The sequence below is a fragment of the Microtus pennsylvanicus genome, chromosome 13 (assembly GCF_037038515.1).
Source record: "Microtus pennsylvanicus isolate mMicPen1 chromosome 13, mMicPen1.hap1, whole genome shotgun sequence".
Lineage (NCBI taxonomy): Eukaryota > Metazoa > Chordata > Mammalia > Rodentia > Cricetidae > Microtus > Microtus pennsylvanicus.
Window position 1 is genome coordinate 36,211,388 of NC_134591.1, and position 24,517 is coordinate 36,235,904.

Below are 24,517 nucleotides of genomic sequence, written 5' to 3' on the forward strand. Positions count from 1 at the left end.
ACAGCCCGGCCCAAGCCTGCTCCATGACTCTGGGGAAGGAAGGGTTTAAGTGTTTTGGAGATGTGGGTCAGCAAACCAGAAAGGCTGTTTCTAAGTGGGGCTGGTCACAGTATTTGTCTTGTGACTTTGAAGCTCTGGTGGTTTGCTGTGGTTCTCTGTTTAACTAACAGGTTCTATGACATGGGACAGGTCTGTATGCCAGCTGGTGCTTCAAATAGAGCAAGTCTCTGAGCTTGGGTTCATGGTCCCAAGTAGTACTATAGAATGAGTTCAACTTGAGTACTTAGTTAAATTACATATAGTACAGGTACAAAAGCAAACTGCAAGGAGATACACATACTTAGTTAAATTACATATTTTACAGATGCAAAATCACACTGCAAATAGATATACAATGTAGTTGTTTTTCCTACAGCTCTCTCTGAGACATCTATATATAAATATATAGATAAATATATATGCATATACTGTTTTTGAGACAGGGTCTTACTGTCTAGCCTTGGCTGGCCTGGAACTTGGTATGTAGTCCTTGACTTCATGACAGTCCCCCTGCCTCTACCTACCAAGTGCTGGTATTTCAGGTATGTACCGTCATACCAGAATTTCTCTGGCATTGTTGACAAATCTAGTGGGAAACTATGTCTACTGTAACTCTCCTTTTCTCTGGTTTGCTTTGGTGTCCTCTGCCCAGTTCATTGTTTTTCTGCCTCACTTAGAAAAGAACCATGAAGGCCCCTTGCCATTTCTGCCTGTGGTCTCTGGAGCTCCACTAGGGAGCAGGGCAAGCTTCCTGTCTGAACCACACAGACCAACCAGTTGTCGTCCCCTCCCTACACTGAAGTTTCTCGACTGTTCTCTGTTGTTACTGTGCAAGTCTGGTTTGCTCTAGAAACCACACATGCCAGTTCTCAGGCAGGGTGCCCTCTGCCGAAGCCCGAACTGTCTGGGGTAGAGAGGAAGCCGTTTCATAGTTGGGGTCGTTCTGAGATGGAGAGACTCTTTGAGTCTCTAGGAAGATGCACTACGGTCTCAGAGGGCATTGATGCTCTCTTGTCGGGACTTCAGTCCCTCAGGAATTTGACTGCTCTGAGCAAACCTGTTTCAGGTACCGAGGTAAGATGCAGTGAGATGCATGTCCTCTCTTTATTTCTCACAAGAGAGGACTCTTATCTTTAGATCCAGGCTGATACTTGGTGACTAGGAGCAAGCACCCTGGGGCAAAGTAAAGGTATACAGGATGGGGCTGGGGGATCGCCAGAGTGTCTTTACTCAGACTGCCCACCCTACCGCAGAAAGCTCAGCTGCTCCAGAATAGGATATGACATTTGAAATTACTGCTGACTTGTCATGTCAATTTCCCAAGGTTTTCAGAACAAGGTATCCCACTTAGTTGCTTAAAACAACAGACACTCACCCTGGTAGTTTCAAAGGTTTGGAATTCTGAAATCCTCGTAGTGGCCCTAAGGGTTATTTCTTCTTCCTCCACCTTTTCTCCTCCTCCTCCTCCTTTTTCCAATCCCAGCTCCTCACATATGCTAGACAGGCCCTCTTCACTCCTGTGGCATCCCCAGCCCATGCTTTAGAGGACCCTAGAGAAGACTCTGCCTTGCCCCCTCCTATCGCTTGGTGCTACAGCATAACTCCCATTCTCTGCTGCTGTCCTGGGGTGTCTTTCTCTGTCTCCAAATCACCTCTCCTTATAAATATGCCAGCCACTGATTGGATTTAGTGCCTGACCTAATGCAATCAGACTTCAATCTCCTCATCTGTAATGTGGGAGTAGTGAGAACACCCACACCATGGGATTGTTATTAAGTCTGCAGGAAGGGCCTGCTTGTACTATTAGTCACAGTGCTAAGCACTTCATGTGAGTTCATATGATTCCAACAGCTTAGAAGAAATAGATGTTGGGCTGCTGTGTAATAGGTGAGGAGCCAGATTGATTGCCTCAATGCTACTGAAGTACTAGAGCCTGTGAAGAATTAGAATTAGAGCCCCTTCCATTGCACTGACTTCCTCAAAGCAGACAGTTCTCAAAGTCCCTAAGCCGTATGCTCACTAATCTATTATGTCCAAAGAAGTCATTCAATAATGCTGTCTTCTTCATTATTATTGTTGTGGCGGTGTTTTTTTTTTTTCTATCGCTGTGATGAGACACCATGACCAAGGCAGTTCTAGAATAAAGAGTTTATTGGGGACTTACAGTTTCACAGGGTGAGTCTGTGACCATCATGGCGGCGAGCTTGGCAGCAGGTAGGAAAGCATGGCGCTGGAGTGGTAACTGAAGCTTACATTCTGATCCATGAGTATTAGGCAGAGAAAGATAACTGGTAATGGCATAGACTTTTGAAACCTTAAAGCCCCCACCCCCAGTGGCACACCTCCTCCATCAAGGCCACACCTCCTAATCCTTCCCCGATAGTTCTGTTCTGGAGACCATATGAGCCTGTGGGGGTCATTCTCATTCAAACCACCACAGATGCTGCTACCCCCTCCAGAAATTGGTTTGCTTTATGTTGAAACAATACCTCACTTTGTAGTCCACGCTGACTTCAAACTCTGTAACACGAGGGCTGGCTTGTTGGGGTTTTTGTCCTGCCCAGTTCCCACAGCTAGTAAACCCCAAAGAAAATCACGCAGAGAATCTACATTAGGTTATAAACTGATTGGCCCATTAGCTCAGGCTTATTATTAGCTCTTGTAGCTTATATTAACCCATTATTCTTATCTATGTTAGCCACGTGGCTCAGTACCTTTTTCATCGGGACAGGTCACACACATCCTGCTTCTTCCGTGGACTGGGCAGGACTGGGAGGAATGGGTTTCCTCCTTCCTAGAATTCTGCTGTTCTCATCGCCCTGCCACTACTTCCTGTCTGGTTGATAGGCCTATACCTCCTGCCTGGCCAATCAGCATTTATATAAAACATGATTGACAGAATGCAGACAATTCTCCCACACCAGGTAGTCCAGGCTGGTCAGATTAATGGTGATTCCTCAGTATTAGCTGCATCATTGTCCCTGTTTTACAAACAAGAAGTGGAGGTCAGAGAGACTGTACCTAGGCAGAAGAGGCAAAACCAGGGTTAGTCCCAGGCTGCTCTAACCCAGCGCCCTCTGGATAGAGCAGACTGTTTGGTCCACAGAGTCCTTCTTCCTCTATGCTCCTCTCCCGTTTGCCTTCTCCTTCCTCCATGTTTGCTCCTCCACCTCTGTGGGCCTCTCCCCCAGTGCCTGGGCCAACACAGAAGTTGAGTCTGTGTTTATCCCCCAAACCATTGCTTCTCTTCTACCTGGCTCCCGTCAGGAGGTGAGTTAGAAGGGTGGGGTCAGGCCTTGATCCCTCTTGATTTTTGTTACTGTGAGGCCAGGCAGTGTGCTAAGAACTTCAGAAGCTTTTCCTTATTTTCTTGAATTTCCTCAGGGAAGCATCACTCCCTTACTGCCTAGAGATTCCCCCCCCCCCCCATGCATTTTCCTTTCTTTGTAGCCATACAAAGCTGGCTGTGTGTAAGCATGGGGCTGTCTCCGAGTAACACTTTCTTGCTTCATGTTAAAAATCCTAGGGGTTCTGCCATGTCTTCTGGGGCCTGGTGAAAGGGACCCTCCTAGTTTTGGACAAGGCAGAAGTTCTGGAGAGAGCAACCCCAGCTCCCTAGGCCCCATTTTTGAATTTTGCCTGTTTTTCCTATTTCCTACCACAAGAGGGAAACAAAAAACCATGAATGATCTGAAAATAAAGCAATTCTGTAACCAGACTTTGTGTGTGTGTGGGGGGGGGCTGTCTCTTATGTTTAAATGGATTCATAATAATTATCCTTATGGTCACAGTGTGGTGGTTTAATGCACACATACAGTGCTCCTTAACATTTATTGTTTCTTTGTGATGGAAAACTTTGGAACTTGGCCTTTTTTTTATCATGGGACTTTAATACTTAACTTTAGGTAATACCCAGAATGTGCAGTCCTGTCAATGCCACATGAATACTCGTAAGGTACTTAAATGAGAATTTCTTTGAAAATAACCAAAAAGGAAAATAAAAGGTCTGTATGAAAACTTCATATGATCCCTATTAGTTGTTCCATGGTTGAATATTAATTATTTTTGATAAAACAGTTATTTTCCTCACATATATATTATTTAGAAAATAAATACCTGCCGGTCAATGGTGGGGCACACCTTTAATCCCAGCAACCTGGAGGCAGAGGCAGGCGGATCTCTGTGAGTTCAAGGCCAGCTTGGTCTACCAGATGAGTTCCAGGACAGTCGGGGATACCCAGAGAAACCTTGTCTCAAAAAATAACCAAACCAAACAACAAAAAAGAAAATAAAGAACGTAAACTCCGGTACATCTTTAAGTCGGAATGGCCTCCCTGCAGGTGGCGCTGCTGCCCGCGTTCTCCTCCTGAGCACACAGTTCCAGCGCAAGTTGCTAGTGAGCATCTTTTACCTACGCTTTTGACAGATCTCCCCTCTGCCAGAAAGTTGCTTCTCCCCCTCTTCCTGTTTTCTTGGAAGTGATGTAGTTAGACTCCTCAGACTAGCCGGCAGGTGCCCCACAGAGTCCCAGCAACACTGTGGGCAGATACAGGTGGTTGTAAGTGCCCAGTGAGATTCTGCTGAGCAGCCATGACGACCACACATGTGGCAAATCACAATGAAATCACAGGCACACTAAAAACTTCAAGTAGCATTTCCCTCGGGCTGTGTGCGAAGGATGCATATGAAAATGTGAGTTAACCTAGACTGGACTCCATCCCTAAGACATTTCTTTTCACGCACACATTCCAGAATTCAGAGAAATCTGATATCCAAAACTCTTCTGGTTTAGAGAATTTGGGATAAGAGATACTCAACGTGTACTGTAAATTTGATTTATTATCTTTATACAAGGTACACTTTGAAATTTTTTTTTTCCCTTTTTGGTACACTTTGAAATTCTGTACTTAATTCTGAATATGTGTTGTAACCTAGGGCCTGGGAATGTAGCTTAGTGTCCAGTGCTTGCCTGCATGCTCAAGGCCATGAATTCGATTCCCACCACACTCTCCCTCACCCAAAGTTCACTTAAAAGCATCCATCCATTCTCTTATTTGGAGCAACCAGGAGTTACTTTTCTAGTTGACTGAGGGTGATGCTGTGAGCTAGACGGAGTGTGATGGCCAGGCATCTGGATGTGGCGTCTTCCTGGTCCAGAATGCCAAGGCCACGGTGCATCTCTGAGCATCTATTCCCCTGCACAGTTCAGAGGTACAGCTTACCCATTTTCTGCTCCTTTTTATTTTTAGTTTTTGATTCTTTTCTGATTTCCCCTCTATGTATCAAGGGCACAGTGCTTAGTGTTAGTAATTTTTAACTTAAATTTAGTCATCCTTACCTTAGAGTTAGTAATTTTTAGTGCCAGGTTAGTAATTTTTGAGTATCTTTGTGTATCATCTGGCTGTCAGAAATCAATTCTGCTGATTTGCTCATGATATGATGGGTCTTGCTCCTCTAGTTCCTTAAGCTGTCCATCTCTCTTAGTTAGGGTTTCTGTTGCTGTGAGGAGACACCATGACCACAGCAACTGTTATAAAGGAAAACATTTAATTGGGGCTGGTATACAGTTCAGAGGTTTAGCCCATTATTGTCATGATGGAAAGCATGGTGTCCCTTAGGCAGACATAGTCCTGGAGAGGTAGCTGAGAGTTCTACATCTGAATCCACAGACAGCAGGAGAGTGAGTGAGCCACTGGGCCCAGCTTGAGTCTCTGAAACCTCAGAGCCCACCCAAAGAGACACACTTCCTCCAACAAGGCCACATCCACTTTGACAAGGCCACACCTCCCAATAGTGCCACTCCCTATGAACCTGTGGGGACCATTTTCATCCAGGCAACCACAGCATCTCTGATTAAAGGGCTAACTGTCCCCGATTAGGATACTTTAAATCACAGTTCTAGAGTCCAGTGCCTGAGGGCTTGAGAGGGTCAGCTCTGCACCCCTGGTCATCCTGGATGAGTCCTTTGGGCAGGGTAGGGGGTCGTTCTCAGAGAAGAGAGAGAATGAATAGACAGTCAGCCATGGAGAAGGTATCAGAAGGAAAGCTGCTTAGGAAATCTCTGTTGGAGGACAGAAACCCCTGGACTCTGGCTGGCCCAGGGACTCAAACTTGAAGGCCAGCAGGGGTCAGTGCTCAGCAGATTATAGCCACAAGGACCTTTAAAGCCACCCCGGCTAAGGAAGGAATGCTTTTTACCAGCCTTGTTTGGTGAGCTAGCCTTGGCTAGTTTTAATTCACCAGTCTTGGATAATCTCTTCTAGTTTATCTTTCTGAAAGCTCGTTCATGCACGGTTGCTAGCCAGTCATATGTCCCAAAGCATGCTGGCTCGTGTCCTTCCTGCCTTGATTCCTCGCAGTTCTCTGCTGCCTACAAAAGTGACCTTCCGTGACTCACGTGACTCCATGTTTTGTCCCAGGGGTTTCCAGGCTCATCTTTGGCATTGCCTCAGCCCTGTTAATGTTCCCCCAGGGCAGTACACTGGCCACCACGCCACGAGTGCGTCCTCCTGATATGCCTTTTTTCCATCAAAGACCCACTCACCCATGTTTCTGTCCTCACCCCCACCCAGAATGTGAAAAAAAGCAATAATAGTATCTATCATTGCATCATTTCCTAGTTGACAGGCTCGCATCAGCGTTCAGGAGAGTGGGGATCTTTGCTCTCATGAGGGAGGCGGGTGTGATGATCTCACTAACCAAGACTTGGAGCAGGGAGGGGCTAGCCATTTCTCACAGCTTCTTGGATGTTACGTACAACACTGGGTGTTTTCATGATTACTACCCATTTCAATTAAGAGCTAGCTGCATTTTGCAGGCTTGATTCAATTAAATTACCTGTTAATGAGTTTACTTTTATAGCATTTAGAGACATAGATTTTAGGCATCCTAATCCTGTGCACTTCATATACTGCAATGCTGAGCCTGGGTTGGCTGGTGAAATGAATGGGCTTTTCCCACCACTGTGGACAATACTCTGGGCTCTTAGTGCTATGCATTTTGGATCATGGCAAGAGTAGACAGCTATGGGCCAGTAGTTGGGTACACCATGCTACTTTTAGCTGAATGAGTATTCAGCTGAATGAGCCTTCCTAGGCTTTGCACCTGAGTTAGGGGTAGCACTTCTGTCCTTTAGGCTCACTTCTGTGACATTTTTAAAAGCTGGATTCTGTGTATGGGAGAAACATGAACCCACTTGAGCCCTAGGTCTGGTGCTTATATGGGGCATAGACATAGTAGTTAGCTGTCCAGTAAGGATGTGCTAATGAAAAGAAAGAGGAGGGGAAAGAGAGGGGAAAAGGAAGGTGTGGGGGGGGGCACAGAGAGATTTCCAGCTTACTGTTGAGAAAGGAATCTGAATTTTTGGGAGGCCAGGAGTGAAGGGGTTCATAACTCTGCCCATTGTGAAATTGATTGGGCCCAAGACCAGTATGAAAGTTCCTTGTCTGAAGGGAGCAATCCTTAAATCCCCCATATGGTCTAAATGTAATCTGTGTCATTGTGAAGGAGTACTGGCAATGCTGGCGAATTCATTAGGCCAAATTGGGTTCGCTCTGCTCGACAGTAGCGTTTCTGAAGATGAAGTTCAACCTTTGCTGCAGAGCTAAAACAGATGAGTTTCCTAATAGCTGCTCCGCTTAGGCCGGGCGGCGCAGGAAGCTTAATGTTTTTAATGCCTCTTCCCTTTTATCCCACTTCACAGTCCGTCTAGCATTGCTGCTTCTGGTAATGTTTTTATATGAGGTTGAGTTCTATGGTGTCCATAAAATTACGACTTGTTCATTGTCTCTCTCTCTCTCTCTCTCCCTCCCTCCCTCCCTCCCTCCCTCCTTCCCTCCCTCTTCCTTCTGTAGAAGCTTTCTGCTGTAAACATCTACCATGTGTTCTTCAGGTTTCCTTTTGCATATTGGTAGATACCAGACTGGGCATGTGCAGGCTCCTAAACTTAGACTTTTGTAATCGCAGTGAGAAAGCACTTCACTTCAAGTGGCCCAGCAGGAACTGAGAACATTCTAGAGTGTAATGTGCTAGATGGGCAGAGAGCCTAGGTGGGTATGCCCGTGTGCTCCCGAATGTGCCCCGGGACACCGAGATCTCATTAGGAGGGCTCCAGTGTCGTGGGTGACTGCTCTGTTAGTCCAGTGAGGAAGTCCCTGGACTAATATTCCATGAATCTAACTCTGGTTGTGAATACCAAGACACATACGGTGGTCTAATCTGCAAGTTTATAAGAAATGAAGTGGAATTTGGCACAGAACTTAAAATAGATGAATTTTAAAAATCTACTTAGAATAAGTAAAAAAGAAAATTGTGGTATACAGGCACAAATAAAATAAGCTTGCTTGTAAAATTAAGTTCAAAGAATTTCATCTTTTTAAAACAGGAGACCTAAATAAGCTACTAAAAAGTGGTTGGTTTTTGACTCTCTGGTTCTCAACCTAAAACATGGGCCCCATGTTCCACATCTCATGACTTCCTTTCTCTTTGCTTTCGATTGGCAAGGCCAGCATTACACCTTTACAGTTTGCCTCAGGGGCACTAACTCTCCAGCCCTGTGTCATAACTTAGTTAAAGGGATCTTCTTCGTCTGTCTCTTCCACCAAATATCACACTGGTTCGCTGTATTGATGACCTTATGCTGATAGGACGAAGTGAGCAAGAGGTAGCAGCCACTTTGGATTATTGGTAACACATACACATCAGAGGATGGGAAATAAGTCCAACCAAAATTCAAGGGCCTTCCATGTCAGTGAACTCTCTAAGCACCTAGTGGTGTCGGGTATGCAGAGGCCTTCCTTCTAAGGTGAAGGAAAAGTTCTTGCAGCGGCCCCTCCCACCTCTAAGAAGCCTGTTTGGATTCTGGAGGCCGCACATTCCCCACTAGGGTGTGTTAGTCCAGCTTCTGTACCAAGTGACTTGGAAAGCTGCTAGCTCTCTGTGGGACCTGGAGCAGGAGCAGGCTCTGGAGCTGGTCTGGGCTGCTCTGAGGCTGCTCTATCGTGTGAGCGTGTTGTCCAGCAGACTCAGTGGTACTTGAGGTGCCAGCGGCTGATGAGTGTTTCTTATGTGGGGGGACCAGGCTCCTGTGCCAGGAGACTGCTTTTCAACCATGGGCCCGTTAGCTCTGCTGGCCCTGTCTGGACAATCCCCAGGGCACAGGACCACTCCCGCCACCAGAGCGTGGCTGCTGTCACTCTCCAGTTGGCACTGTAGCAGAAAAATGCATTGTTTTCCAAAGGTGGTGAGCCACCGCTCCCTTCTCACCCCGACTTCCCGATTCCTACCAGACTTCTCAGACATACTGACCAGTCCTGGTTTAGTTTTAACATCTGTAACAAGTTCAAAACTTTGATGATATAGCTTCTTGATTGGTAACTTCTGCTGACCCGGATAAGAGACGCACGTGTATGTATTTAAATAGATTGTTAAGAAAAACTCAGGGGTTCGAGGAGATTAGGTACTAAATTTGTTAAGGTAAAATGTTCTAAAACATTGTAGGTTCTTCAACCAAAAGACAATTTGCTTACTAAAACTTTTTCTTAAGGGGGCTGGAGAGATGGTGTGGCGGTTAAGAGTGGGCACTGTTCTTCCCTAGGACTCAAGATTGGGTCCCATCACCCACACCATGGTCACACTTCACAGCTGCCTGGAACTCCAGCTCCAGGGCATCCCTGGTCATCTTCTGACCTCTATAGGTGCACCCAGACATACATACACACATAAAGAAAAAATTTTTAATTTAAAAATGTTTTCTTGATAGTAAAGTCGGTTTATACCAGGCACGGTGTCATGTGCCTGTGTCTCAGCAGTTGGGAAGCAGAGACCAGCAAGATTTCAAGTTCTGGGACTGGAAATATGGCTTAGAGGTTAAGAACACTGACTGCTTTTCCAGAGGTCCCAAGCTCAATTCCCAGCAACCACATGGTGGCTCACAACCATCTACAGTGAGATCTGATGCCCTCTTCTGGCGTGCAGGCATACATGGAGGCAAAACTATATATATAATAAAATCTTTTTAAAAAGTAAGTATGTGTCACTATACCTGGCTTAAAAAATAAAGATTTCAAGTTCTAGACCTGTGTGAGCTACATGACAAGTTCAAGTCCAGTCTGGACTACAGATTGAGACCTTATTTAAAAAATTAATCTTCTTGTCCTAATACTTATTTAATTGCTAGTAACTGGTCCAGCCTCATACACTTAGGAAAATACCTATCAACCCCTCAACCCCTCATTGTTCTGGACTTCTCAAGAATTTGGTGGATCCTTGGAGTCATTTTACTATAAATTTAAGGGAACAACCAAACTGTTGGCCAGTGGATACTCTTACTAGATTATTCTTACCCCCAGTGCTGGAGATGACTCCTAGGCCTCCCACGTGCTGAAAAGCACATTCCCACTACCGCTACGCTGTTCTCCAGCCTTATTTGGTTAACTTCTTAGAGGCCAGTGAGCAAATCTGTTCGGTGATTATTCCCTTCCACCTAGGGCTGCACATGGGAAGGACATAATCCTGTGGTCAACGCGATGGCAGTGACACCAAGAGACCAGCAGAAACTGAGACCCATCCCGCTCTTCCATTTTAAGCTTGACCTTTAATTTGCTCAGTGGCTCCAAGCAACTTCAGCTGCAGATGGCCCAGAGGCTCTGGCTCAAGGGGCAGCAGGAATAGAGAGAGCCACACCAAGTATCTTGTCCTAACCTGCGCCGGGGGATTACAGTTATTCCATCCTACCCTTGGCTTCAAGAGTAGGCTGGCAGCTGTCTGGTGTCTGAAACCAAAATCTGCTGCAATACTCTGGAGTGTCCTGCCCTAACAGGGAGGGGAGGCAGAGATAATTGAAGGGTGTTCAGCTTCATTGTGTGGGCAGACGGATCTCCATCTGAACGACTTTGCAGATCTGCTCTGTTGGGGTATGGGTGGGTGTGTGACCCATAAGTTTTTCTCAGGAGACAGCCAACATAGGGGATTAACCAGGTTTTCTCACTGAGAGTGATGGTCAGGAAAATACTGTGTATTTTCTCGGAGGACACTGTGGCAGTCAAGTCGGATAGACAATTTGGGGGACCGTCAGCTACTTTCTGGACAACCTCCCAGAGCCAAGTGGTGGATATGAAAGATGAGTGACTTTGAAGAATGGATTTCTGGGACATACAGGAAGACAGAAGAGGGTCCCCTCCCTCTGCTGACTTTTGCCACAGCTCCTTACCATGACCAGAAGCCGGGAACAAGTGGATTACGGAAGACCACCTACTGCTTTGAGGCAAAGCCTTGCTATCTGGAGAATTTCATCCAGAGTATATTCTTTTCCATAGACCTAAGAGATCGCCAGGGATCATCTCTGGTGGTCGGTGGAGATGGGCGATATTTTAATAAGTCAGCAATAGAAACAATAGTGCAGATGGCAGCTGCCAATGGGGTTGGTATACAATAAGTATCGCTTTGTCTCTGGCCTTCTAAGTAACTTTCCAATTCTGCAGAAATATTCAAATGCATAGAGGCGTGTATGATCTGCATCTCAGTTCTAACACCCACTTCGTTTCATTGTGACCTCCAAGAGCGAATGTTGTGAAAATACTCCAGAGTTGCAGCAGTGACCAGGGATCTGGGAATCAAGTTCATCTTCGTACGTGTTGATCTTAGTTCGGTAGCTTGGAAAGTACCTGGTGATTCGTAGACATGTAAGCTTTTGTGAGTGCTTGCTAGCTAGCTAGTCTCTAGAACTGCCCATGTCCAAGGAGAGCTGTCACAAATGGTGGCAAGAGGAGGGCTTACTGTGTGTTCAAAGGCTTCTTTGTTGGAATTCAGTCATTTGTCAAACAGGAAAACAAAGGCAGGGCATGCCGTTGTTTGTGGATCTTGGTAGTCATGTAAAAGTGCTCGGGGTGGGGATTTGGGGTGTGGATTGGAGGTTAGGTGTGAGACTTCAGGGAGGACCGTTCCAGATGGTCTGCTTATGATGACCTCAGACACAAAGATGCCCTGTGTGAGGCTGGGTTTGTGCAGCAGGGTGGAGCTAGCAGCTCCTGGATGGCAGTGATGTAATAGGCTCTGTCAGTGCTGCATCATGGGTACACATGGGCCAGGTGAAGCACAGTAGAAGTAAAATGGTGAAAACCCTGGTCTTTAGTGGAGCAGCTCTCCAGCCCACTCCTGCAGGAAGGTGTGTGTCAGGACATTGCTGTTTTGTTCTACAGATCCCTCTGGGGGCCCAAAACCAATTTGTGGGGGTGGGGGGAGGGGGGTGCTTTAAATGATACTTAGCTAAAATTTGGGGTACACATTCCTTTACTAGCTACAGACTTTGAAAGTTTGTTCTACTATTTTCTTGAAGAAATTCTGTCCCGAAGCACATACCACTTAGCATTGCAGTCAGATGTGTTGGGCGTTCATTGTCAGACTGTTGTAATACTGTGCCAAGCAGGTGTTGGCAAGAGCAAACAACAGAAGGCAAGCCACCAGAGTAAACAGAGATGTGTTACCAACTACTCTACAGTGTGGGTTTCCTTCAACCCTCAGGTTCAGAATCTGAATGCCTGTCATGTAAAAATTGCTGATAAAGAACTCAAATATGAAATTATTATGAAGCACATACATTTTTAAGATAAAATGTGACATGCCGTAAATTTCATCTTTGAGGAGTGCTGCACAGGGAATGGTATTAAAGATGCTTTAATCTTTTGAGAGGGACGAGTGGAACATTATTTCTCCATTTATCTAGGTTGTTGAGTGGATCTGGTACACTGTCCCCTTTGCTCTGATAGATTTGGCTTCATTAAAGTTTTTTTTGTGTGGAGCTGAAAGCTGGGGAAGAGGTGTTGGGGGTGTGTAATTCAGGCGGACTTACAGACTGTCTCTGATTGTCTGAAGGTTTGCTAAATAATAGATTTCAGAGATAATAATTGATTAAATATGGTAACTGCCTATTTGTTAAGGCTGTGGCAGCTTGAGCAATATTTTCAAGGACATTCCTTATTAAATATAGCATTGCATTGAAAGCAGTCATGCTGGCTGAATTGCTCTAAAGACGTTGAGTGGACTGATAAAGTACTCCAGTCTGATAGAAACCGTGAGACTCTAAAGACCTTGCTTAGTTTCTCCTTTTTCTAACATAGCCCACATTCTGACGGCTTTAACATCTCCGGTTGTGGTAGGATGCAGGAAATCTAAAGGAAAGATAGTTATTACTGTGGATTTTAGCAGAAGACAGCATTGCTCACCATTGTCAGTAGCCATCCCCCACCCTCACAACTGGTTTGGGGATGACTTTTTAGCATATGGAGCTAAATGGAGCCTGTCAGCTCCCCCTTTCTGTGTACTGGTGCGTCTATGTATTTCTTTCTCTATCTGGTGCATCTGTGGAGTATAGAAAGTAATTAGGCTTCATTAGCAAGTTTTTTGGTTTCATTTGCATGGAGCTGTCTACTTTTACTGGACATTTTAATGCACAAGATGAGTTTTTGGTGGGCTCTGTGTAGACTGTTGGTGTCTTATTTTGTGCCCAGAGCTTTGAACTTGGAGAGAGGTCGGAGGTTAAAAGAAGGACCATGCTTGTAGATAGCAGGAGGGTGTCTTCCTCCTCTTCCTCCTCCTCCTTTTTAATGAAACATGACCAGCAAGCTGTGTTTTCCCTTTACTGGGGAAGGTAATGCGACATTAGATTTATCATTTGAAGCGTTTGCAGTGGCATTTATAATGCTGTGCTACCATCATTATCCGTCACCAGAACTTTTTCATCATCCCAAACAGAAACTCCGCACTCATTACAGAATCGCTCTCACACCTGCTTTCTCCAGCCACGGGTAGCTCTGATGCTACCCTTCTGCCTTACCCTTGCCTCTCCTAGATCCCTCACGTCAGTAATGGCCAGTACTTGTCTTTCTGTGTCTGGCCTATTTCACTTCATAACATTTCCAAGACTGTCATGCCCAAGCACGGGTCAGAATTTCATTCCCTTCTCCTTGAGTTTTAGAAAGAGTTCTAGCCGGGCATGCTTGTCTCGTCCTGTCATCTCAGCACTTGGGAGGCTACAGCGAATGATTGTGAGTTTGAGGCTAGACTGGGATGTATATAGCAAAATGCTGTCTCAAAAAAGAAAATAAAAAATGAATGTTGATCCTACAGATGCTCTTCCAATACTTCCCAGTGTATAGATAGCAATGCCACCTCTGAATACAGTAATCAATTTTAAACAGCAATGTAGTTGCATAGCATAGCATCATCCATCGGCACAGCCATTTCAGTTGTGTGGTTTGGTAGAGTTAGCTGTATTCCATTGGGGCAGCACATCTCTAGAATGTTCTCATCTTCATCTGTGCCCACTGGGAGCTCCTTATTTCTTCACCTACCCCCCAGCCCCCAGCAGCCTCCATTCTCCTTTCTGTTGTTTTGATGATTTGGGTACCTCATGTAAGTGGAATCATGCCTTATCTCTCTGTCTGTGTGACATCCTCAGGCTCATCCATATTATAATGTGTGACAGGAGGTCCTTCTTTGTAATCTGCTTTGTCCCTGCTTCTTCACTCCCCACCCACTCTTTCACTGTGTAACACTCTTCAATCTGATTTCTGTTTCAAGGCTGAATAATACTCCATTTTGTGCAATGCATTGGGTATCTATTCTTTCTTCTCGCGCAGATCGTTTGGGTTCTCTTTTCCTTTGGTTGTTGTGAGTGATGCTACTACAAACACCGCTGTGTGAGCATCTGAGTCCTGCTTCCCAGTCCCAGGGATGAATGCCTGGGGAGGGCAGGTTGGGGGAATTGTGTACAATAGGGATCTGTTTTTAGCAGAAGGACAGAGTTGTGTTTGAAGATCACGTGGATGAGCATCATGGTGGGATTCAGCCTGGTGGAGCCAGGAGGGGTTGGTGGGAGGTGGAGTGAGGGGCGGTTGCAGTGGCGCAGGCATCTTTAAGGATGAGGGTCGGGCATTGCTTTCCCTAGTCAGGCCGAGGCGGTCCACAGGAGCCTGCTTTAGAGCCTTCAGCTGTCAAGAGAGAAGTAGTTCTGACTGACCACAGATCTCAGCTTAAGAACTGGTAGAATGAAGGGTGGTTTGTGTGGTTTAGCGTACTCTTTGTCAGTCCTTCCTTCCAAACCAAATACATAGAAAATCGAAGTGAAAGGTGGAGTGTTCACTGCAAAGAAACCATTTCAGATGACTCAATGACTCTTAAACACGACTCCCAAGTTCCTCTTAGAGAAATCTAAAATTACCTGATTTCTGGCTTCATTTCTAGAATGAAGAAATTCCTGGAGGGGCGTCATGTTCACATCCCCCTTCCCCTTTCCCCGACACAGCCAGCTTGCTGTGTGACATGCTCCTGTCGTTGGTCCAGCTATGGCTGCAGTTCTTTCCCATGAGTACTTATCAGAAGGAAGAGATGTTGGGATTGGGACAGCGTTGGGAATGTCACCTAGGAGGAACAAGTTCACTTTCAGGGACCAAAGTTCCGTGGAATGCAGTAGTCATACTGTCTACCAGCTCCCCTTAGTTAAAGACATGAGAACTAATGGAGGTGAGGGAAAAGAGGTGCTTTCTCTCTCTGTAAGGAGTTTGGTAATGGGGTGCATCATAAGAACTCAAGTTTTGAGTGACATGTTGTAAGTGCAGATGGACTCACAAAGTTAAGGCTTCCTTACATATTCTCCAGTGAATCCAGGTTTCTTGTGGGCATTTTCACATTAGAAATACGTCTTCTGGACTAGAGAGATGGCTTAGTGCTTAAGAGTGTGTCCTCTTAAGAGTGGGTCCTCTTAAAATAAAAAGAGTGGGTCCTCTTGCAGACCGTTCCCAGCACCCATATTGGGCAACTCATAGTAGTCTCTTAGCACCTCTGGGTTCTGTGTGCACCTGCATTTGTGTGCACACACCCCCACACAGGCATGCACACACACATACATAATTAAAAATAAAAATAAAATTTAAAAAATGCATCTTCTACTGCCAAGTCATCTCCACTATCAAAAAACAAACGCACCTAATGAAAAATTAAAAGACATTCCTGATCCTTCTTTCAGAACAGTAAAGAGATCAGGCACAAACTTCCTGTGTTCCAAGTATTTTTAATACAAAATACGGTGGTCCCACCTCCCCCAGGGAAGTCACAGGAGCTGACCTGACATCTTTCCAACTTGGGACATGTTGAAACAGGCTTCATTTTAGCAAGGGGAGTTTTAAGAACTGGGCTGATAACAACTGTGCAATGCAGGAAAGTGAGTTAGGAACAAGGCAGAAGTCCCCGTGTCCCTTGCATGTAGATGGGTCTGACCAGTTTCCTCAGCAGCCATCAGATTCTTGTCGTAGGCTCAGGAGGTAATCAGTCTATACCCTAACATGATATATAGCGAGGAATGCTATTTGCAAAAGCCAAGCATGCTTGGAAAGATAATTTTGTAAGATGCATTTTGACATCATGTGCAATCTTTTTGCTTTTTAAAGGTCTTAATTGCGAAAGCCTTTTCTTAGGTTAGAATGCCTTTCACTAGTTAAGCCTGTGTTCTTTTTCTCATTGTTGATAGAAAATAGGATGGAGTTGGATAAAAATGCAGGTTTTCTCACAATCCTTCAGTCCATCCACACTGAGATCCGGACCTGGACAGATTATTACACATGCACTATGTTTTCTTCCCTACCCTTACCCAACACACTACTCCAAAGCTATAAAAAAAAATGAAAGAAAAAGAAACGGCTTTGTTCAGTAGCTTTGGTCCTCTCTCAGTAATGTGGTGGAGACATGCAATATGCTGATGCTTTTTGATGTTTTTTAAAGAAAACATCTTTGCTGGTCCAACAGTGTTTCCATTGTCCATTTTCTTCTTGCCCTGGCATTTTTTGTGGTAGCTTTGGATTTATATTTTCTGTATTTCTTCTCCTAGATTGGCCGTCTGGTTATTGGACAGAATGGCATCCTCTCCACTCCTGCTGTGTCCTGCATCATCCGAAAAATCAAAGCCATTGGTGGGATCATTCTGACGGCCAGCCACAATCCAGGAGGGCCCAACGGAGATTTTGGGATTAAATTCAATATTTCTAATGGGGGTGAGTGTTCTGTCATTTTGAGGACAGTCAGACATTCAGTTGGATATGCTAGTACCTGAAATACTGGAAGGCTTGGGCTCTGGTTCTCACCTTAAGAAGGGGCTTTGCTTCCCTTTGGAGATGGCAAAGTGCTTCTGAACTCTGCTGTATCTTCCTTGTCAGAGGAACCATACATGAATTGCAACTAAGATGGGATTTTCTTTTAGGAAATTCTAATTGCTATTAACTGACACATGCCTGCAATCCTAGCATATAGAAGACTGAGGCAGGAGAATTGTGATTTCAAGGCCAATATAAACTGTATAGTGAGGCTGTATCTCAAAGTCCCCTGGAAAGAGAGTCTTGATGCTTTGTGATTCGGTGGAAGTGTGTTAGGGGAGAGGAACTGCCGAGTGGCAGGCTGTGTGTTCACGTGAACTGCACATGATGACCTTTGCTTGCTGTGTGATTTGTTGATCTGTAGGTCCTGCTCCAGAAGCAATCACTGACAAAATTTTCCAAATCAGCAAGACAATCGAAGAATATGCCATTTGTCCTGACTTGAAGGTAGACCTCAGTGTTCTGGGAAAGCAGCAGTTTGACCTGGAAAACAAGTTCAAGCCCTTCACAGGCAGGTTTACCTTCCTTGTCTCCTGCCCTTCCTCACAAGCGTGTTATTCTTCTCTCCCTACACATTCCTTCCTGTCTCCAGCTTGAGTATTTTTCTTCTTGAGGTTTTGTGAGAATGGGTCTTCAGCCTTGGAAAATGGTGGACCATGAACTTTGTATGGCTTAACTACTTAGCAGGTCTGGAGTTTGTCTGGGGAGTGTAGAGAGCTGGGCCATTAGCCGTGTGAGTTTTGGGCTGTATGATTTTGGGTGATTCCTTTCCAACTCTCTGGGTCTCGGTTTCATAACAGCCTTGACTAGAAGACCTGTCTGATTGATCTTGTGCTTCTCCTATATTTGTTTTTGTGCAATGTTCCATTTTATTCTCATAGCCATCCTGTGGGGCCAACACTGTCCCTCAGACTGTCAGCAGAGAAAGAAGCAAAGAAGAGAGAGATCAGGAAAAAGGCTCACACTAGTCAGTGACAGTAAAACCTGCATTCAGACTCTGTGAATGGTGCTCAGGCCTTTCAGTTTTTCCCCATTCCCTGACATTCCTTCGAATTGATCAGACCATGTGTTTGGATTGCATGAAACTGTAGTAGGAGCTGCGGGCCTGCTTTTCGTCCCGCCCAGCTCCCGCACGGCAAGCTTTACACCAGAAATAACAACACACAAACTGTATTCATTTAAACACTGCTTGGCCCATTAGCTCTAGCCCTTACTGGCTAATTCTGATATCCCCATCAACCCATCTCTAATAAACTGTGTAGCACCGGTCTAACCGGGAAAGAGTCAGCATGTCTGACCTGGCGGCTTGCTTCATCGTGTCTGCCCGGGAGAGGGGAGCATGGCCTCTGAGCTCACTTCCTCTTCCTCCCAGCATTCTGTTCTGTTTACTCCTCCCACCTATGTTTTAACCTATGAGGCCAAGCAGTTTCTTTATTTTTTAACCAATGACCTTCCTCCATCATGAAACTCCCCAAAAAGGGAGCCATTGGTCACATTTTGTTGTTGAATGCCAAGGTATTGCAGTGATCTATGAAGTAAACATATATAAGTTCATATTAAGAAGACGATGAGTTCATATTAAGAGACCTCTGTGGCCTGTATTTGACCTAGCTCAGCTTGTCTATTTTCCACTGGACAACTTTAGAAGGTGCATCACGGGCTGCCAGTTGTACCTCAAACACAAACAACTTTAGGGGGTGCACCAGGGCTGACAGCTGCACCTCAGTAAACACAAACAACTTTAGGGGGTGCACCAGGGGCTGACAGTTGTACCTCAAACACAAACAACTTTAGGGACTGCACCAGGGGCTGCCAGTTGTACTGCAATAAACACAAAGTGTCACATGTTCTTAAGGTTTGGAAGCCACCACTAGAGAGGTCCATAGACTCCTCATGCATTGAATATACACAGAATTCCCGAGCAAAGACAATTCTAGTTTTAGCCACTAGTAGTACATGCAGACAGCGGGTTTTTCTTCTTCCTTTTACTTAACCTTGGAAAATAAAATTGAAAAGATGACATTATTTTTTTCTGTCATCCATGATGTCAAAATAGAAACAATTTGGGGGATGTGTAGGGATAGTGAGTGGCAACATAGCAGAGTTCATCTGGCCTCTGCTGGGAATTCAAGTGTCCTACCCTAGCTGTGCAAGTTCTGACTTTTAAACCTTGAGTTTCGTTGCCTATAAAATCACATGAGTAATATTTATGTCCAAGGAAAATTGTTAGTGTGATTAAGATGACATGTAACAGCTGTCACAGTTGCCCTTTTGAATGGTTACTGAAGGTTGATAGAAATATAGTTAGTTTGGAGTATAATATGTCTGGATATGTTTTGTTTTTCCTTTTAATATTCTCACAGTGGAGATTGTGGACTCGGTGGAGGCCTATGCCACAATGCTGAGAAACATCTTTGATTTCAATGCACTGAAGGAGCTACTGTCCGGTCCCAACCGACTGAAGATCCGCATAGACGCCATGCATGGAGGTACAGACTTGTGGATCTGCAAAGATGGGGGTTACTCTCTACTGTGTGTGCCTTGACGCCTTCACAACCCTCTTCCTAAGCCTCCAGTGGCTTAGACAGAGCTATTTCACAACTATTTCAGACCCATATTTACACAGCTACAAATCTCACGGTAGGCGTGCAGAACAGCAGAGCTGTCCCTCTCGGTAAGCTGGTGTGAAGGTCAGTGTTTTCACAGGAAGCCCTGGCCTTAGAGTACCATGCAGCTGTTGTGGATGCTTTTCTGTCCCTCGGCAGGTCACTTCCATTCTTCTCTCTGAAGGTTGCCATTGGCTTGCTAGTGCCCCGTGGGATATGTTCTAAGCCCCACCCCCACCCACCCATGTCCACTACTCCTTCTTTTAGCGGAGGGCAAGCACAAGCTGAAGATTAACTTCAGCAGCAGCAGGATGTGTAGCTTCCACGCCATCTTCTTCCTCCGTGGGCTGTTTGACCGGGCCAGGAGGGACAACCATGTCTATGAACCGAAGCTGTGAGGCTTTCCCTCATATAGAACACGAAAATGCATGACTAGGTTTTCTGCCTTTTCTGCAACAGTTCAAAACTGTAGCATATCTGAGTGGCAGGGGTGTGGAACCACGCACTGGGGAAGAGTGCCTGTGCCCGAGCCCTTTCGTGGGTCTGTGAGACCTGACAGTGGTCAGAGCGTCCTGGCACACTGCAGACCTCCCTCAGGAAGTCTTCTCCTGCTGGGCTCCAGCCTTCTGTTGGGTCCTTGTTGCCCCCCTGGTTTTAACAGAACAAGTCTACTTCCTCCTGCATGAGAAAGGTTTGAAGCTGTCCACACCATTCTTAGCCCCAAAGTGTGTTCGGCCCACCCTTCAACCTTCAAAAGCTTTATATAGTTTGATGTTCTACTATTCATATTTTAATTTGTTACAGTTGTGGGGCCGTATGTAAAGAAGATCCTCTGTGAGGAGCTTGGTGCCCCCGCAAACTCCGCAGTGAACTGTGTTCCCCTGGAGGACTTTGGAGGCCACCACCCTGACCCCAACCTCACCTATGCTGCTGACCTTGTGGAGACCATGAAGTCAGGAGAGCATGATTTTGGGGCTGCCTTTGATGGTGACGGGGTGAGTCTAAGTACATTTAAATGAATCCTCAGCAAACTGGACCTTGTAGATGTTGGGGGGAAATGAACAGTTTCTGCCTGGGCCCCAGGAGCCTTTTGAGTGGCTCTCTAGGGCCTTTTATTGTGCCAGAGGCCAAGGCCAAGTAAGTGAAAGACCCTCCTTGAGCAGAAACAAGAGTTTTAGTGTAACCAATGCACTTAATTTCAGGCGCTCAAATTTGCTGAGTAGGAGGGCTTAGGTGCAGTTAGGATTTAATGACTATGCTTCATAAGCTGTTGGAGTCTTAGACACTTGTCCTAAGGTGGGTCTTAGCCAGCCCCTGGTTAGCCATCTAGCCTCCAGAGAAGGTTTTCAGCGTGTAATATAACCTTGCATTCATGCTAGCTGGATAGTGAAACTATTTAGAGCCAATATAACGATTATGTTAAAAGGATTACCATTTTACCCTTTCTTTACTGTGAACATTTTGTGTATAAATTGCTCCTTAGCTTGGTGAACATGTGAAAACAAAGATGATTATGTCTTAGATGTGTCGTAGACAGCAAGCGCTCTGTTTATCGCGCTGAGTTTTTATTTTTGTTGCTTTACCAGCTACAAGTCATGGCTTCCTGAAAACTAATTTCCCCCATATCAAGATTTAGGGAAATGAAAGGGGCTCATGGCAGGTACCGTGTCACAGAGCATCTTCCAGTGCAGCGCGGGCTGGCGTTGGGCTGGCGTTGGGCTGACATTCCCCTACGTTCTCTGGTGCTCAAGTGCAGCTGCTCATGAGGCACCTCGGAAACAGCGAAGGTGGCAGCCTTTCTTGTTGGGTCCAGTATCAAAAGGGGGGGTGGGGGCATGATTTAGCAGTCCTGCCTTGAAGAACTCTGCCTTTGTTCCTCAAAGGATGCCCAGTAGACCTGTCAAACCGCGTCAGCAGCCAGCATTTCCTCCCGTGTACATCCTTTCCCCTCCTCTGGGAGGGATGTGATTGGTTCCAGAGTTTGGGAAGGTCTAGGAGGTTAAAGTTAGTGGGCCCCTGGAGGGAGAACAGAGAGTTTAGCTCAGAGGGGGGGTTGTGCTTGCACTTTAATTGAAACCAGTTTTAACTCTTGAGCACGGAGGTGCCTTTGGTCAAACGGCGCTGTACAAATCCACTTAGAGTCCAGTGTTTAAAGCCCAGTGTGAGGATAGGGTCCATTTTGAATTTTCTAGCACTCAGCAGATGATCGTTTGCTTTTGTTTACCGTTTGATTAAAAGGTCCTTACTTTGAGTCTCTCTTCTTCCAAAGGATCGGAACATGATTCTAGGCAAGCACGGGTTCTTTGTGAACCCCTCTGACTCTGTGGCTGTCATCGCTGCCAACATCTTCAGCATTCCGTATTTCCAGCAGACTGGGGTCCGTGGCTTTGCACGCAGCATGCCCACAAGTGGCGCCCTGGATCGGTAGGTCTCTGTTCTTGGATCATATTGTTCTTCCTCATGCTCTTCACTGCCTGGAGCATGTGTCCTTGCTCTTCGGCTTAGCCAGTGCTGCAGCGTCTTGTTTTCAGGGTTAGCCCTCTTCTGAGCTCTCCCAGCATCCTCTGCTCCTCCTGACCAGACTCACCACCCTGGTTTCTGACAACTCCGTCTGTTTGATTGACTGCTCCACTAGCCTATCACTTCTGCAGAGAAAGCACTATTTTGTTTTGTTTTTTCAGTATCCTAGATTCTGCTTAACAACGTGCCTACATATTGTAGGGTATACACACATGCAGTTTTTGTTTTTAAATGAGCAAGTAAGTGAATTTTAGTGAGTACATGAATGTTTGGCACTGCCTTTGTATGCAAGGCATGATTCTTGAGCTGTGCAGGATCGTTTTTGTTGAGCAGTGCGCATGTAAAACAACTAAAGATGAAAAGAAATAACAAGCGGGGTGCTTTTAGAACATGTCTGGAGCTCAGAAGAAAGTTTTTGCTAAATAACTGGTCAAGAGTGAATGAGTAAAAGGCCATGATCATGAAAAAGAGGACTGTATTGGTCTAGACACAATAGCAGCTAAGCTTAGGAGTGGTCCCTTGTTCAGGACAATAAATACTTTACATATTTGAGTAAGTCATTTCCTTAAATGCTGTTAATATTTAATGCTGTTAATAGCCCCACTTTACTGGTAGACGTCAAAAAGTCAAGGAGGCTGTTAGTCTCAGCCGGCTAGGAAATGGCTAAGTTAGGATTTGAACGCAGCCTTGGCACCCAACTGCTAGGTGGTCACAGAATTACTGCTGGCTTCACTTCAGTTACTAAGGAAAGAATGATTAATGCCGGACAGAAGGTGAGTTCTGTGGAGTTCTTCATGTTCTCCATCCTTTGATCCTCCCTGGCACCCTAACTTCAGAAGTGAGGAGCTGAGAGTCAGGAGTTGCCAGCCCCACTGGGACACACAGCTGACCCAGAGCAGCTCCCGAAGCCTGTGTTTCTGCCTCCAGATGCAACCCTGGAGCTCACAACTGCTTGGTGCCATACTCTGGTGGCTCTGAAATGCCTTCTGTGTCTCTTCAGAAGTACTTTGATTAGAATTTTTGGAAAAATTGATAACCTGTATAGAATCGAAACTGAAACACCTTATCTGAAATAAAAGTGTTCTCATGGTTCTCAGAATCATAGATTTGGTTTCCTTCCCTGTTAGAATCTAGACACGAGCCACCCAGCTTTGCTTGGAAGAAGGGGTCAGGCATCTTGGAATAGATACCTCACTGAGGCTGCATTAAAACTATCAGGCAGCTTCAACTATGCAAACAGAAAGGGCTTTGGTGGGGGAACAGGCTAAAAAGTCACTCCAAAGTTCTTCCCTCCTTCACGGTTTTCTCAGTGCGGGGAGTCTGTTGCAGGGCCTTGCGCTATCTAAAGCTATAGAGGAAGGAGTAAAAGGTTTGATGGAGAACAAGGCTGCTTATCGTAGTGAGTGAGGCTGTTGGGAATGGAGACCCTGCAGCTGGGACGTCTGGTGATAAGGAGGAAGCACTGGCTGGAAGTTGAGAACAGGCTGTGGGTCATCTGCCTGTGTGACTTGCTCTGTACCTCCCTGTGAAATGCTGACCCATCACTGTCAATAAGCCCATGGAGACGCCATTCTGTGGCTCTTTAAGGGACACTTGTACATGTGTTTTGCACACAGACACGTGGGTTTAAATGCCCAAGCCTGCTGTTTTACTCCTGTTAAGTATTACAGTGTGATCTGAACAAATCCTTTCTTCCCCTCCTCTCCACCTTCCTCTGAGTCCATAAAGAAGAGCCCCTTGTGCCAGGTTTCTTTTCTGATTTTCCACCATACGTAGAATTCTGTCTACCTCTAAGAAAAGTTAAATGGGACCCTTGGTTACACAGATGGCTGCTCTGCCCACAGTCCTGCGGGGATGTAACTTTGATTTCATGCCTTTGAAGGGTAGCAAACGCCACAAAGATCGCTTTGTATGAGACCCCAACTGGCTGGAAGTTTTTTGGGAACTTGATGGATGCGAGCAAACTGTCCCTTTGTGGGGAGGAGAGCTTCGGGACTGGTAAGTCGCGCTCACGCTAGCAGTTTCTCTCCCACAACCTCTGCCTCAGGGGAAAGTTTAGACTGTCTAGATCTTAGAATAGCAGCGGGAGCCAGCGAACCCTAAATCAAGACAGAGTTTATTTACGACAACCTGGTGAAGTATACACATTGGAAAAACAGTGGGCACATTTGGACAGGAGGGCTGGCTTAGCTTCCAGAGGAGCACAGCTAC

At 45.6% G+C, this 24,517-nt stretch overlaps 1 protein-coding gene across 3 annotated transcripts in view; it reads left to right on the forward strand.

Moving 5' to 3' along the window:
- The window catches only part of Pgm1 (phosphoglucomutase 1), a 57,760-nt gene that overhangs the window by 16,471 nt on the left and 16,772 nt on the right, over window positions 1–24,517 (forward strand). Inside the window, exons 1-7 of one of the 3 annotated variants that reach the window (XM_075945165.1) lie at window positions 10,883–11,458; window positions 16,919–17,081; window positions 17,545–17,691; window positions 19,544–19,669; window positions 20,591–20,781; window positions 22,056–22,210; window positions 24,189–24,304. In XM_075945165.1, coding sequence (XP_075801280.1) covers window positions 11,159–11,458; window positions 16,919–17,081; window positions 17,545–17,691; window positions 19,544–19,669; window positions 20,591–20,781; window positions 22,056–22,210; window positions 24,189–24,304 — 1,198 coding nt within the window. In that variant the 5' untranslated portion in view covers window positions 10,883–11,158. Of the gene's footprint in view, window positions 1–10,882; window positions 11,459–16,918; window positions 17,082–17,544; window positions 17,692–19,543; window positions 19,670–20,590; window positions 20,782–22,055; window positions 22,211–24,188; window positions 24,305–24,517 lie in introns of those variants that run through there. The other 2 variants (XM_075945166.1, XM_075945167.1) reach the window with 2 other exon arrangements.